This window comes from Tachyglossus aculeatus, chromosome 14, assembly GCF_015852505.1.
Source record: "Tachyglossus aculeatus isolate mTacAcu1 chromosome 14, mTacAcu1.pri, whole genome shotgun sequence".
NCBI lineage: Eukaryota > Metazoa > Chordata > Mammalia > Monotremata > Tachyglossidae > Tachyglossus > Tachyglossus aculeatus.
The window spans coordinates 1,170,424-1,187,264 of NC_052079.1; the positions used below are offsets into that span (position 1 = coordinate 1,170,424).

Sequence of the window (16,841 nt, forward strand, 5' to 3'; positions counted from 1 at the left end):
TCTACTGAGCCATGCTGCTTCTCTACTTAATAATAATAATAATAATAATAATAATAATAATGGTATTTGTTAAGGACTTACTATGTGCAAAGCACTGTTCTAAGTGCTGGGGGGATACAAGGTGATCAGGTTGTCCCACATGGGGCTCACAATCTTAATCCCCATTTTACAGATGAGGTACCTGAGGGCAGAGAAGTGAAGTGACTTGCCCAACGTCCCACAGCTGACAAATGGCGGAGCCGGGATTTGAACCGATGACCTCTGACTCCAAAGCCTGGGCTCTTTCTACTGAGCCATGCTGCTTCTCTACTTAATAATAATAATAATAATAATAATAATAATAATGGTATTTGTTAAGGACTTACTATGTGCAAAGCACTGTTCTAAGTGCTGGGGGGATACAAGGTGATCAGGTTGTCCCACATGGGGCTCACAATCTTAATCCCCATTTTACAGATGAGGTACCTGAGGGCAGAGAAGTGAAGTGACTTGCCCAACGTCCCACAGCTGACAAATGGCGGAGCCGGGATTTGAACCGATGACCTCTGACTCCAAAGCCTGGGCTCTTTCTACTGAGCCATGCTGCTTCTCTACTTAATAATAATAATAATAATAATAATAATAATAATGGTATTTGTTAAGGACTTACTATGTGCAAAGCACTGTTCTAAGTGCTGGGGGGATACAAGGTGATCAGGTTGTCCCACATGGGGCTCACAATCTTAATCCCCATTTTACAGATGAAGTAATTGAGGCCCAGAGAAGTGAAGTGACTTGCCCAAAGTCACACAGCTGACAAGTGGCGGAGCCGGGATTTGAACCCGTGACCTCTGACTCCAAAGCCCGGGCTCTTTCCACTTAGCCACGCTGCTTCTCTACTTAATAATAATAATAATAATAATGGTATTTGTTAAGCACTTACTATGTGCAAAGCACTGTTCTAAGTGCTGGGAGGATAAAAGGTGATCAGGTTGTCCCACGTGAGGCTCACAATCTTAATCCCCATTTTACAGATGAGGTAACTGAGGCCCGGAGAAGTGAAATGACTTGCCCCAAGTCACCCAGCTGACAATTAGCGGAGCCGGGATTTGAACCCACGACCTCTGACTCCAAAGCCCGGGCTCTTTCCACTGAGCCACGCTGCTTCCCCTCTAGTACTCGCGTGTACAGAGTACACGCTGCTGTAATCTCACAAGCGCTTAGGACAGTGCTCTGTACGTAGTAAGCGCTCAATAAATGCCATTGATTGATTGATTTCCAGTAGACTGGACTGTCCAATCTGTTAAAATATCCAGGTCGTGTTCCCTACGTAGGTGTGATAAGCCCAGCGATGGCCACCGCTAGCCGAGAAGCAGAAGCCACGCTGCCATCGGAGACCACCGGACTGGACTCCACTCTTCACACCACGGGAGCACCCAGTGAAGCCGAGGAGAGGAGAGAAGTATCATCTCCGGGCTCTCCTGGTTCTCCCGTAGTCCAGCCGCCGGGGAATATCCCAAATCCCAGTTCCACGACTATCCCGCCTTCGTCTCCGGCCATCACGCCGGGTTCGGAAGGTAAGGGACAGATCTACAGTAGGTGCTCTGCACGCAGTAAGCGCTCAATAAATGCGATTGAATGAATTCTATTCTATTCCAATTTCCTATTCTATTTATTTTATTTTGTTAATATGTTTTGTTCTCTCTCCCCCTTCTAGACTGTGAGCCCGCTGGTGGGTAGGGACCGTCTCTAGATGTTGCCGACTTGGACTCCCCAAGCGCTTAGTACAGTGCTCTGCACACCCTTCTAGACTGTGAGCCCGCTGTTGGGTAGGGACCGTCTCTAGATGTTGCCGACTTGGACTCCCCAAGCGCTTAGTACAGTGCTCTGCACACCCTTCTAGACTGTGAGCCCACTGTTGTGTAGGGACCGTCTCTAGATGTTGCCGACTTGGACTCCCCAAGCGCTTAGTACAGTGCTCTGCACACAGTAGATGCTCAATAAATACGGTTGAATGAATGAATGCTAGGTCTCTGCTACACTGCTTTCCTTAACTCAGTATCTCAGGGGAAAATTCCTTTTCGCCCTGGTGCGACTGAGAAGCAGCTCAATGCTCTGTGCAGAGGTGGACTTTATAATAATAATAATAATAATAATAATAATAATGACGGCATTTGTTAAGCGCTTACTATGTGCCAAGCACTGTTCTAAGCGCTCGGGGAGATACCAGGTGATCAGGTTGTCCCACGGGGGGCTCGCAGTCTTCATCATCATCATCATCATCATCAATCGTATTTATTGAGCGCTTACTGTGTGCAGAGCACTGTACTAAGCGCTTGGGAAGTACAAATCGGCAACAGATAGAGACAATCCCTACCCAACAAGGGGCTCACAGTCTAGCAGGGGGAGACAGATGACAAAACAAGTAGACAGCACTTACTATGTGGAAAGCACTGTGCTAAGCGCTTGGAAGAGTATGATACAACAGCAAACAGACACATTCCCTGCCCTCAGCGAGCTAACAGGCAGGAGACAAGTGGTGGAGGCGGAATTAGAACCCAGGTCCTCCGATTCCCATGCCCAGGCCCTACCCACTAGACTACCCTGCTTCTCTCGCCCGGACCCCACTGTTGGGTAGGGACTGTCTCTATATGTTGCCAACTTGTACTTCCCAAGCGCTTAGTACAGTGCTCTGCACACAGCAAGTGCTCAATAAATCAAATCAAGAGGCCACTACCATTCTCCAGGACCAGGCTGGATCTCCCAGGCTGACTCGGGACTGGTCTTGCCCATCTCGAGGTTGGATGGGGCGTCCAAAGGGTTTCTGGAAGGGGAAGGTTGATGAACAGGAGGAAGTAACCCCTCAAAACAGGGTGGCATTATCTCGTGTGGCTCATTGATGATGATGATGATGATGATGATGATGATGATGGTATTTGTTAAGCGCTTACTATGTGCAAAGCACTGTTCAAAGCGCTGGGGAGGTTACAAGGTGATCAGTTTGTCCCCACAGGGGCTCACCGTTTTAATCCTCATTTTACAGATGAGGTAACTGAGGCACAGAGAAGTTAAGTGGCTTGCCCAGAGTCACACAGCTGACAGTTGGCGGGGCTGGGATTTGAACCCATGACCTCTGACTCCAAAGCCCGGGCCCTTTCCACTGAGCCACGCTGCTTCTCTATTGGTTACATAATAATAGTGATAATAATAATAATAATAATAATAATAATAATAATAATAATAATGGCATTTATTAAGCGCTTACTATGTGCAAAGCACATAGTACATGGTAAATACATGGTATTTATTGGGCACCAACTATGTGTAGAGCCCTGATCTGGGTATCTACCTTAGTGTGCAGAGCACTGTATAAAACAAGTGGCTTCTGGGGAGGTGGGGAAAGCCAAGTATCCTCTCCCCCTCACCATCCCCTCCGCCTTACCACCTTCCCCTCCCCACAGCACCTGTATATATGTATATATGTTTGTACGGATTTATTACCCTATTTATTTATTTATTTTACTGGTACATATTTATTCTATTTATTTTATTTTGTTCATATGTTTTGTTTTGTTCTCTGTCTCCCCCTTCTAGACTGTGAGCCCACTGTTGGGTAGGGACCGTCTCTATATGTTGCCAACTTGGACTTCCCAAGCACTTAGTACAGTGCTCTGCACACAGTAAGCGCTCAATAAATACGATTGATTGATTGATTGATGTGTAAAGCACTGTTCTAAGCGCTGGGCAAAGGGAGCAAGTCAGGGCGATGGAGGGGGGAGCCCTTCCCCACAGTACCTGTATATATGTATATATGTCTGTACGTATTTATTACTCTATTTATTTTACTTGTACATATTTATTCTATTTATTTTATTTGGTTAATATGTTTTGTTTTGTTCTCTGTCTCCCGCTTCTAGACTGCGAGCCCACTGTTGGGTAGGGACCGTCTCTATGTGTTGCCAACTTGTACTTCCCAAGCGCTTAGTCCAGTGCTCTGCACACAGTAAGCGCTTAATCAATACGATTGAATGAATGAATGAATGCACACAGTAAGTGCTCAATCAATACGATTGAATGAATGAATGAATGCACACAGTAAGCACTCAATCAATACGATTGAATGAATGAATGAACGCACACAGTAAGCGCTCAATCAATACGATTGAATGAATGAATGAATGCACACAGTAAGCACTCAATCAATACAATTGAATGAATGAATGAATGAATGCACACAGTAAGCGCTCAATCAATACGATTGAATGAGTGAATGAATGCACACAGTAAGCGCTCAATCAATACGATTGAATGAATGAATGGATGCACACAGTAAGCGCTCAATCAATATGATTGAATGAATGAATGAATGCACACAGTAAACGCTCAATCAATACGATTGAATGAATGCATGAATGCACACAGTAAGTGCTCAATCAATACGATTGAATGAATGAATGCACACAGTAAGCGCTCAATCAATACGATTGAATGAATGAAGGAATGCACACAGTAAGTGCTCAATCAATACGATTGAATGAGTGAATGAATGCACACAGTAAGCGCTCAATCAATACGATTGAATGAATGAATGAATGCACACAGTAAGCGCTCAATCAATACGATTGAATGAATGAATGGATGCACACAGTAAGCGCTCAATCAATACGATTGAATGAATGAATGCACACAGTAAGCGCTCAGTCAATACAATTGAATGAATGAATGGATGCACACAGTAAGCACTCAATCAATACGATTGAATGACTGAATGAATGCACACAGTAAGCGCTCAATCAATACGATTGAATGAATGAATGAATGCACACAGTAAGAGCTCAATCAATAGGATTGAATGAATGACTGCACACAGTAAGCACTCAATCAATACGATTAAATGAATGAATGAATGAAGTATGAAATAATTTACAGGCAGAAGGCAGAAAAGAAAATAAAGATGGGTATGTGACTATCTGTTTAAATAACTTAATAACTTCAGTAACTCAGTTTATGCAAAAAGGCTAAGGGAGGTTGTGAGGCGGAGAGATAACCTGGGGAGATTAGAAATAGAAAGTTTCCCAGGGAAGACTTCCTGGAGGAGGTGAGATTTCAGGAGACCCCAAGATGGGAGAGCTGCGGCCTTGGAGGACGTGAAGGGGGAGGGAGGGAGGCCTCACATCGAGAAATCCCGATGATGTCCCTCACTTAATCGCTCTTCCACTCACAAACCCGCCTCCCCTTCTCTTCCCCGTCCTCCGGACTCCCCTCAGAGCCGGTCACCGTCTTCGGCGAGGAGGCCATCACTCCCGTCTCGGACTCTTCGGTGACGTTGCCCGGGCTCCTGGAGGAGACGGCGAGAGTTTCCCCGGCCGTTCCCGCTTCCGTGGCCTCCTCCGTCCGGAGAACCGCCGTCCCGTCGGCGAGACGCGTCGACCCAGCTGGCTCCTACGGCCTGGATCGTCTGGAGTCCGAAGGTGCCCGTTGTCAGGCAGTCGATCGTAGTTATCGAGCGCTTACTGGGTGCAGAGCACTGTACTAAGCGCTTGGGAAAGGACAATATAACAATAAACAGACGCACTTCTTGCCCACTACAAGCTTTCAGTCTACAACAAGCTACAGTCCATTGTGGGCTCATTGTGGGCAGGGAATGTGTCTGTTTGTACATATTTATTACTGTATTTATTTTACTTGGACATATCCATTCTATTTATTTTATTTTGTTAGTATGTTTGGTTTTGTTCTCTGTCTCCCCCTTTTAGACTGTGAGCCCACTGGTGGGTAGGGACCGTCTCTATATGTTGCCAACTTGGACTTCCCAAGCGCTTAGTACAGTGCTGTGCACACAGTAAGCGCTCAGTAAATATGATTGATTGATTGATTGATTGATTGGAGGGAAGCATTTCTGGGTCCTGAGGGTGAGCGGCTGAGATGGGGCTGGGAGGCTGGGGGCTGCTAAGTAACAATAATGATAATAATAAAAATAATGGTATTTTTTAAGCGTTTACTGTGTCCCAAGCACTGTTCTAAGACAAGAAGCAGCGTGACTGACGAGAAGCAGCGTGGCTCAGTGGAAAGAGCCCGGGCTTTGGAGTCAGGGGTTATGGGTTCAAATTCCGGCTCCGCCAACTGTCAGCTGTGTGACTATGGGCAAGTCACTTCACTTCTCTGTGCCTCAGTGACCTCATCTGGAATATGGGGATTAAGATTGTGAGCCCCACGTGGGACAGCCTGATGGCCTTGTATCCTCCCAGCATGTAGAACAGTGCTTTGCACATAGTAAGTGCTTAACAAATACCATCATTATTATTATTATTAGAAGCGGTGGGGAGAATTGCTGTGGGAGCATGGGAGGCAGATTAGAACCCAGATCCTCTGATTCATGGGGCCACGCTCTCTCCACTAGGCCACACCGCTTCCCCAGTAGGCCACACTGCTCCGTTTTGCTGTGTTGGAATTGCGTTGTCCCAGTTCTCTCTCTCTCTCTCAGGGTTCAGGTTGTCCTCACTGCCGTTTAATTAGATGAGGCTTAAGGCTCCCAACTCTTTCACGGTGGCATTTATTTGCTCTGAATGTGAAGTTACTTCCTGTAAGGCACTGTGGGAGTGGATTAGTCTGTTTGCTGTTATGGGTGTGTGCACATCCTATCAGCTCTCCTGTGTCACCAACAAGGAACAGGGATGTAACGCTTTGCCTTTCCCGGGCAGAGCACACATACCTCTAACCATGAAATCGACCCCTGGGTTCTTACCCAGGCCTTTGAAGAACTAGAGAAGTGACATGGCTTACGGGAAAGAGCCCGGGACTAGGAGTCAAGAGGACCTGGGTTCTAATACTGCCTCTGCCACTTCTCTACTGCATGATGTTGGACAGGTCATTTAACTTTCTGGGTCTCAGTTTCCTCATCTGTAGATTGTGGATTGGGATTGTGAGCCCTAAGTGGGATAGGGCTCTGTCCAATCCGATTATCTTGTATCTACCCTAGAGCTTAGTACAGTATCTGGCACATAAGTGCTTAACAAATACCACTATTATGTGTCTCAGTTTCCTCATCTGTAGATTGTGGATTAGGATTGTGAGCCCTAAGTGGGATAGGGCTCTGTCCAATCCTATTATCTTGTATCTACCCAAGTGCATAGTACAGTGTCTGGCACATAAATGCTTAACAAATACCACTATTATGTGTCTCAGTTTCCTCATCTGTAGATTGTGGATTAGGATTGTAAGCCCTAAATGGGATAGGGCTCTGTCCAATCCAATTATCTTGTATCTGCCCTAGTGCTTAGTACAGTGCCTGGCACATAAATTAACAAATACCACTACTATGTGTCTCAGTTTCCTCATCTGTAGATTGTGGATTAGGATTGTGAGCCCTAAATGGGATAGGGCTCTGTCCAACCCAATTATCTTGCATCTACCCTAGTGCTTAGTACAGTGTCTGGCACATAAATGCTTAAGAGATACCACTATTATGTGTCTCAGTTTCCTCATCTGTAGATTGTGGATTAGGATTGTGAGCCCTAAGTGGGATAGGGCTCTGTCCAATCCGATTATCTTGTATCTACCCAAGTGCATAGTACAGTGTCTGGCACATAAGTGCTTAACAGATACCACTATTATGTGTCTCAGTTTCCTCATCTGTAGATTGTGGATTAGGATTGTGAGCCCTAAGTGGGTTAGGGCTCTGTCCAACCCGATTATCTTGTATCTACCTTAGTGCTTAGTACAGTGTCTGGCACATAAGGGTTTAACAAATGCCACTATTAAGAGTCTCAGTTTCCTCATCTGTAGATTGTGGATTAGGATTGTGAGCCCTAAGTGGGATAGGGCTCTGTCCAACCCGATTATCTTGTATCTACCCTAGTGCATAGTACAGTTTCTGGCACATAAGTGCTTAACAAATACCACTATTATGTGTCTCAGTTTCCTCATCTGTAGATTGTGGATTAGGATTGTGAGCCCTAAGTGGGATGGGGCTCAATCCAATCTGATTATCTTGTATCTACCCAAGTGCATAGTACAGTGTCTGGCACATAAGTGTTTAACAGATACCACTATTATGTGTCTCAGTTTCCTCATCTGTAGATTGTGGGTTAGGATTGTGAGCCCTAAGTGGGATAGGGCTCTGTCCAACCCGATTATCTTGTATCTACCCTAGTGCTTAGTACAGTGTCTGGTACATAAGTGCTTAACAGATACCACTATTATGTGTCTCAGTTTCCTCATCTGTAGATTGTGGATTAGGATTGCGAGCCCTAAGTGGCATAGGGCTCTGTCCAACCCCATTATCTTGTATCTACCCTAGAGTTTATTACAGTGTCTGGCACATAAGTGCTTAACAAATACCACTATTATGCGTCTCAGTTTCCTCATCTGTAGATTGTGGATTCGGATTGTGAGCCCTAAGTGGGATAGGGCTCTGTCCAACCCGATTATCTTGTATCGACCCTAGTGCTTAGTACAGTGTCTGGCACATAAGTGCTTAACAGATACCACTATTACGTGTCTCAGTTTCCTCATCTGTAGATCGTGGATTAGGATTGCGAGCCCTAAGTGGAATAGGGCTCTGTCCAATCCAATTATCTTGTATCTACCCTAGAGCTTAGTACAGTGTCTGGCACATAAGTGCTTAACAGATACCACTATTATTATTATTAGATTGGGAACCTGTGATTTTGGAACATTTGAAAATCCTGGCGGAGGGGGATGTGAAATCCACAGGTAGGATTCAGGCAGGACGGTGTGAGTCTAGGCAAAAGCAATGTTTCTTGTGTGTTGTTCGAGTTAATTAACATTAAAACCGTTGAGGTTGCTCTTGGTCACGGATTGACTTTAAAACCTTGGGGGCCTCCCTCTCAATCACTGATTGATATTAGTCCCATCACTGTCACTCTTGATCTCTGATTGACATTAGTCACATTGGCCTCTCCCTCGATCACCGACTGGACTTAAACACTCGGGAAGCAGGAGGGCCTAGTGACCCGAGCACAGGCCCTGAGAGTCAGAGGACCTGGGTTCTAATCCTGGCTCTGGCACTTACCTGCTATGGGACCTTGGGGAGGTCATTTCAATCAATCAATCAATCAATCAATCGTATTTATTGAGCGCTTACTATGTGCAGAGCACTGTACTAAGGGCTTGGGAAGTACAAATTGGCAACATATAGATACAGTCCCTACCCAACAGTGGGCTCACAGTCTAAAAGGGGGAGACAGAGAACAAAATCAAACATACTAACAAAATAAAATAAATAGAATAGATATGTACAAATAAAATAAATAAATAGAGTAATAAATATGTACAACCATATATACATATATACATTTCACTTCTCTGTGCTTCAGTTTGCTCTTCTGTAGAATGAGGATTGAATGCCTTTTCCCTCTCTTACTTAGACTGTGAGCCCTACATGGGACATGAACTATAATAATAATAATAATAATGATGGCATTTATTAAGTGCTTACTATGTGCAAAGCACTGTTCTAAGCACTAGGGAGGTTACAATAATAATAATGATGGCATTTATTAAGTGCTTACTGTGTGCAAAGCACTGTTCTAAGCACTAAGGAGGTTACAATAATAATAATAATAATAATGGATTTATTAAGCGCTTACTACATGCCAAGCACTGTTCTAAGCACTGGGTAGGTTACAAGGTGATCAGGTTGTCCCCCGGGGGGGGCTCACAGTCTTCATCCCCATTTTACAGATGAGGTAACTGAGGCCCAGAGAAGTGAAGTGACTTGCCCAAAGTCACACAGCTGACAGTTGGCGGAGGCAGGATTTGAACCCATGACCTCTGACTCCAAAGCCCGGGCTCTTTCCACTGAGCCACGCTGCTTCTGTGTAAGCTTGTTGCTGGCAGGGAACATGTCTGCTAACTCTGTTGTATTATGCACTCCCACGGGGCTTGAAGCAGCCTGACTCCGTGGAAAGACCCTGGGCTTGGGAGTCAGAGGTCATGGGTTCCAATCCCGGCTCCGCCACGTGTCTGCTGTGTGACCTTGGGCAAGTCACTTAACTTCTCTGAGCCTCAGTTCCCTCATCTGCAAAATGGGGATGAAGACTGTGAGCCCCACGTGGGACAGCCTGATCACCTTGTATCCCCCCGGCGCTTAGAACAGTGCTTGACACATAGTAAGCGCTTAACAAATGCCATCACTTTTATTATTATTAGGATGGTGTTCTGCACACAGTAAATGCTCAATAAATATGACCGATTGAAAGACGATCGATTGAGGAAACCGTTAGCCTCACTGCCTTGCTCAGTGGTGTATTTCTTCTGGTTTCCTGTGGCCCAGAGGGAGATGAAGATGAAGAGGAGGAGGAGGAAGAGGAAGAGGAAGATGAAGACGAGGAAGACAAAGCTGCAGATTCCCTGGACGACAGCATGGAAAGGGACACCGAGATGCCAGGATTCACGTTCCCTGGAGTCACTTCCCTGGAACCCCCCGTGGATAGGGGACAACTTGGACAACTGGAAGGAGTTTCCTACCAAGTTCCAGATGCCATAGAGTGGGAAGAGCAGAACCAAGGCCTTGGTAAGAGCCACCTTTTCGAAACCTTATTCTTCTCCCCTCCCCGCTGACACCCTTTTTCTCCCAGCCCCCTTTCCTCCCTCAATCAATCAATCAATCAATCAATCGTATTTATTGAGCGCTTACTGTGTGCAGAGCACTGTACTAAGCGCTTGGGAAGTACAAGCTGGCAACATCTAGAGACAGTCCCTACCCAACAGCGGGCTCACAGTCTAGAAGGGGGAGACAGAGAACCAAACCAAACATACTAACAAAATAAAATAAATAGAATAGATATGTCCAAGTAAAATAAATAAATAGAGTAATAAATATGTACAGACATATATACGTATATACAGGTGCTGTGGGGAAGGGAAGGAGGTAAGGCGGAGGGGATGGGGAGGGGGACGAGGGGGAGAGGAAGGAAGGGGCTCAGTCTGGGAAGGCCTCCTGGAGGAGGTGAGCTCTCAGTAGGGCCTTGAAGGGAGGAAGAGAGCTAGCTTGGCGAATGGGCAGAGGGAGGGCATTCCAGGCCCGGGGGAGGACGTGGGCCGGGGGTCGATGGCGGGACAGGTGAGAACAAGGCACGGTGAGGAGATTAGCGGCAGAGGAGCTCCTTTCCTTCTCTCTCCCTTTCCCTTTCTCCCTCCTTCCTCCCCCTATTTTTTTTCCACCTTCGCCCTCCCTCCTTTGTCTTCCTCCTACCCCATCCTTCGTGCATGCAAGTTCCTTCAGTCTAGAGACTTAGGAAGCGGCAGAAGTTGGTGGAGGAACTTAAGAAGAGGAGCATGGGTGATTTTGTGGGTGGGACCAATTTTTGTGGGAGAGTGTGAGTGAATCTCCTCCGTCTGGGGGATGGAACTTATTCATTCGATCAATCGTATTTATTGAGCACTTACCGCGTGCAGAGCATTCATTCATTCATTCAAACGGATTTATTGAGTGCTTACTGTGTGCAGAGCACTGTACTAAGCGCTTGGGAAGTACAAGTTGGCCACAGATAGAGACGGTCCCTACCCAACAACAGGCTCACAGTCTAGAAGGGGCAGACAGACAACAAAACAAAATATATTAACAAAATAAAATAAATAGAACAGTAAATATGTACAATTAAAAGGGCACATCTATCACAGCTACACTCACAATGACCATATGTAAAGTCAGTAGTGGGGGAGGCTGCTTGGATGAAGCAGATTTACCTTGTTTTTCATGAGTTTGGTTATTCACCATGGGATCCTTAGGATCACTGAGATCTTGATAAACGTTTGCATTTGTGAAGCTAATTTTAGGTAACTGGGTGCCAGCTTCTGGAGGCGACCTTATTTTTACTATATTCTTTGAAAAGTCACCGTACTAAAACACTTGGGAGAGTACAACAGAACAGAGTCGGTAGACGCGTTCTGTGACCACAAGTAGCTTACGGTTCCTCAGTTCTAGTCCAGATCTCTCTAGATGTTGCCAACTTGGACTTCCCAAGCGCTTAGTCCAGTGCTTTGTGCATAGTAAGCGCTCAATAAATGCGATTAAATGAATGAATGAATTTACAACCTGAATGAAGGGATAGGGAACGTTCACTTTTCTCTTGTCAACAGTAGGGGTCGCTGCAGCCAGCCAAAAAACTTCCCCCAAAATAATAAAATAAAATAAATGAAATTTTTTGAAAAATGACAAACGGGAGAATAGGAGGAGGAACAGCGTTCGCTGAGCCGTGACTCTCTCTGTTGCCTGGCTTTCCATGAAACCAGACCTGCAAAAGTCTGTTAGTAATAATAATAATAACGATGATAATAATAATAATAATAATGATGGCATTTGTTAAGCGCTTACTATGTGCAAAGCACTGTTCTAAGCGCTGGGGGGATACAATGTGATCAAGTTGTCCCACGTGGGGCTCACAGTATTAATCCCCATTTTTGCAGATGAGGTAACTGAGGCTCAGAGAAGTTAAGTGACTTGCCCAAGGTCACACAGCTGACAAGTGGCGGAGCCGGGATTCGAACCCACGACCTCTGACTCCCAAGCCCGTGCTCTTTCCACTGACCCACGATGGTATTTATTAAGCACTGACTATGTGCAAAGCACTGTTCTAAGCGCTGGGGAGGTTACAAGGTGATCATGTTGTCCCATGGGGGGCTCACAGTCTTAATCCCCATTTTCCAGATGAGGGAACTGAGGCCCAGAGAAGTGAAGTGACTTGCCCAAAGTCACCCAGCTGACAATTGGCGGAGCTGGGATTTGAACCCATGACCCCTGACTCCAAAGCCCGGGCTCTTTCCACTGAGCCACGCTGCTTCTCGTAGTCTGCTTGTAGTAGTCTGCTGGAGAAAGTCCCTCCCATTCTGCAGTGTGGATGTGGGGTCAACCAGGGTGAGCCTGGGTGGTGAACCAGTCCAAAAAAAAAAAGGCCTAGGTGAGTGAGAGTGGATTAATACCCCACCAGCTTCTTAGAGAAGCAGCGTGGTTCGGTGGAAAGCGTGCGGGCTTTGGAGTCAGAGGTCATGAGTTCAAATCCCGGCTCCGCCACTTATAATGATGGCATTTATTAAGCGCTTACTATGTGCAAAGCACTGTTCTAAGCGCTGGGGAGGTTACAAGATGATCAGGTTGTCCCACGGGGGGCTCACAGTCTTCATCCCCATTTTACAGATGAGGGAACTGAGGCCCAGAGAAGTGAAGCGACTTGCCCAAAGTCACCCAGCTGACAATTGGCAGAGCTGGGATTCGAACCCATGACTCCTGACTCCAAAGCCCAGGTTCTTTCCACTGAGCCACGTCCGCTGTGTGACTTTGGGCAAGTCGCTTCACTTCTCTGGGCCTCAGTGACCTCATCTGGAAAATGGGGATTAAGACTGTGAGCCCCCTGTGGGACAACCTGATCACCTTGTAGCCTCCCAGCGCTTGGAACAGTTCTTTGCACATAGTAAGTGCTTAATAAATGCTGTTAATAATAATAATAATAATAATGATAATAATCTGTCTGGAAATTCAGGCACAGGCATCCCTAAATGCCTGCTGGCCTACCTGATTGGATGCCCCTAGTAGAAAACGTGAACCACGGTGGGCGAACTTTAGTCCTTCCCCCGGCTCAAAATTCCTTAGGGGGTTTCAGAGGTCAGCATCTTCGACAACTTTATTACTGCTATTCCTTTATTGGATTGGGATTTCTGAAATATCACCTTGAAGATCTCTCTGCCTCCCTCCTCTTTCCCTCCTTTCCGCCTCTCTCCTTCCCTCCCCCCCATCCTGCCTTCCTTCCTTCCTCGCCTCCTCCCTCCTCTCCCCTCATCCCACGTTTTTAAAAAAGGTCTCAGGTACCTTCAGAGAATCGGAAAGCAGGCGGAGACGTGGCCGTGTCGGGAGCCAATTTGGCAGCGTTAATGAAAACATGTGGGTAGCAAAATACCTCCCATCGAACTGCTTCTCACCAGTGATAAGCAGACGGCTCAGAAAGGAAAGTCTGAATTTATTCCCTCCTGACACATGCCTTGGCATGGCTCCTGCGATTTCTTAACTACCTTTTGGAATCCAAACTCCAGTTTATTAAGGGTCTAAAATGTTGATTTGGGAAGAATGGAGGCAGGCTGGAGAATCCCACCTTCCCCTCCCTGGGATGCCAGGCTCTTGGCTTGGAAATCGGAGTTCACATTCCAGGCTCAGAGCAGATATCTCAGAATGAGGCAATATTCTTTCATTTTTCACTGTTCAGAATCGCAAGAACAAGCACCTTTCCCTCGGTTATCAGTCAACCACCCAATCATCCAATCGGTGGTATTTATTGAACCCCCAGTGGATGCAGAACACAGAACTAAGTACTCGGGTGTACACCAAAAGTAAGACACAAGTTGCCTGCCCTCAAGGAACTTACAGTTTAATCGGCTGACGTTGCTTTACTAATGGGCTGGGGTGTTTTGAGCGCCCAGGGAGTGCTAGGTATTGTACTAAACACTTGTGTGAATGCAGCAGTAGCTAGGCACATGTCCCTGCCCTTGAGGAACTAATAGTCTGATAGGGGGTCAATACACTGTCAAAAGGTTGGAGTCTGCTGAGCACCCCCTAATTCCCCATCAGCATCCTATCCGGAGCCCAGAGTGGAAACACGTCATTCATTCATTCATTCAATCGTATTTATTGAGCGCTTACTGTTGTAAGAAGGTCTTGAAGCCAGCGGTAAGGAGTGATCGACTGTTTCTGAAGAATACTTTGTGGTCCAGGCTAGGTAAAATAGAAGAAAATTTGGCCTCTGTCTCTTGGATTGTACTCAGTCTTGCTTGGTGTGATGGTGAACTTTATTGTGTATTGTTTGGCGGCTGTGAACAACTTTTCTGTATCTTTTTTGGCGGCCGTGGTGAAATTTGCCCTGTCTTGCATGGTGTCACAGTAAACTTTACCGTATCTTGCTTGTTGTCTGTGAAGAACTTTCCTGCATCTTGTTTAGTGGTGAACTTTACCAAGTCTTGCTTGGTGTCACGGTGAACTTTATCATATCTTGCTTGGTGTCTGTGAAGAACTTTCCTGCATCTTGTTTAGTGGTGAACTTTACCAAGTCTTGCTTGGTGTCACGGTGAACTTTACCATATCTTGCTTGGTGTCTGTGAAGAACTTTCCTGCATCTTGTGTAGTGGTGAACTTTACCAAGTCTTGCTTGGTGTCACGGTGAACTTTACTGTGTCTTTCTTGGTGTCTGTGAAGAACTTTCCTGTATTTTTAGCGGCCGTGGTGAACTTTATCAGGTCTTAATTGGTGCCCTGGTGAACCTTACTGTATCCCGCTTGGTGTCATGCTTGGTGTCGCGGCAAATATTACCGAGTCTTGCTCGGCGTCCGTGACAAACTTTACCATATCTTGTTTAGTGGCAGTGGTGAACTGTACCGTGTCTTGCTCGGTGTCGTGGTGAACTTTATTGTGGCCGTAACTACGTTAAGGTGGCCAGGCTAGGTTTTGAAGTCAAGTGCCATTCATTTAGAAACAGCGAGTGGCCGAGGCCTAAGATTCTCTAGACGTTTCAAGACCATGTCGTGAACAGGAGGGGAAATAGCCTTCGTGAGCGATGCTTTCAAGAAGCTTGCTGGATCTGGGAGCTGGATAAACTCTTAGTCAGCACCCAAAATGGGGTCAACATCCAAATTGGGGTCAGGATCTGGATTGGAAAGTGAGGCTTCGCCTCAAATGTCAAAATCAGGGCACCAGAGGCCTCCCACTGAGTAGGAGGAGAATTAACCGGTGGGATCAGGAAACCTTTTGATCCTTTCGGAAGGAAGCATAACCCAGATCTTCTTTTTGGACCTCAGACACTCAACCTCGTTTAGAAGCACCCCCCAGGGTGAACAGTAGCCCTCAAATGCGTTGGCAGCCGCGAATGTCGCTCTTTAACGTGGCCTTTATTTGGGCCTGCGTGGCGGAGCGGAAGAAAGTGGGTCAAATGAGATTCCTTCTACCATCTAGTCGGCCTTTTCTTTTTTTCCAAATAATATGGAATTTATTAAACGCCTCCTACGTGGTAAGTTCCGGGACGGACACGAGACAATCAGACCCATCCTGGGGTTCACGCAGGAGAGCAGGTATCCCGTTCCCATGTAACAGATGAGGAAACTGAGGCACAGAGAAGTAAAGCGATTTGCCCAAGATCACACAGCAGGTCAGAGGAAGAACGGGACTCAGACGAGGTCTTCTGACCCTCATCCCGTTCTTTTCCTTGGGCCTCGCTGCCTTTTCTGACACCTCTCCGTCAACCTCTCGCTTAGAACAGTGCTTTGCACATAGTAAGCGCTTAATAAATGCCGTTATTGTTATTATTATTATTATTCTCAACTGCTTTACAGTTGCCTGCTGTGTGAACTTGGGCAAATCGCTTCACTTCTCCATGCCTCAGTTTCCTCAACTGTAAAATGGGGCTTCAAAAGCCTGTTCTCCCCACGTGGGACGGGGACTGTGTCCGACCTGGTTAACTTGTACCTATGTCAGTGCTTAGAACAGTGCTTGGCACATAGTGAGCGCTTAACGAATGCCGTAAAAAAGAATTGGGCCAGGCAGCCCCGTCCTCAAGCCAAGGCTTTGTGGAGTCTTCTAGACTGTGAGCCCACTGTTGGGTAGGGACTGTCTCTATATGTTGCCAACTTGTACTTCCCAAGCGCTTAGTACAGTGCTCTGCACACAGTAAGCGCTCAATAAATATGATTGAATGAATGAATTACACATGCTGGATGGACCACAAAACTAAGCCCTTAGAAGAATACCATAGTGGTTGTAGCTATTCATTCATTCAATCGTATTTATTGAGCACTTACTGTGCGCAGAGCACTGGACTAAGCGCTTGGGAAGTCCAAGTCGGCAACATCTAGAGACGGTCCCT

The 16,841-nt window shown here is 46.2% G+C and overlaps 1 protein-coding gene across 1 annotated transcript in view; it reads left to right on the forward strand.

Moving 5' to 3' along the window:
• ARMH4 (armadillo like helical domain containing 4) overlaps nucleotides 1-16,841 on the forward strand; it is a 64,573-nt gene that overhangs the window by 25,693 nt on the left and 22,039 nt on the right. The window contains exons 5-8 of the mRNA XM_038756701.1: nucleotides 1,314-1,556; nucleotides 3,067-3,079; nucleotides 5,212-5,450; nucleotides 10,277-10,516. Of these exons, the coding sequence (XP_038612629.1) occupies nucleotides 1,314-1,556; nucleotides 3,067-3,079; nucleotides 5,212-5,450; nucleotides 10,277-10,516 (735 nt within the window). The remainder of the gene's footprint in view (nucleotides 1-1,313; nucleotides 1,557-3,066; nucleotides 3,080-5,211; nucleotides 5,451-10,276; nucleotides 10,517-16,841) is intronic.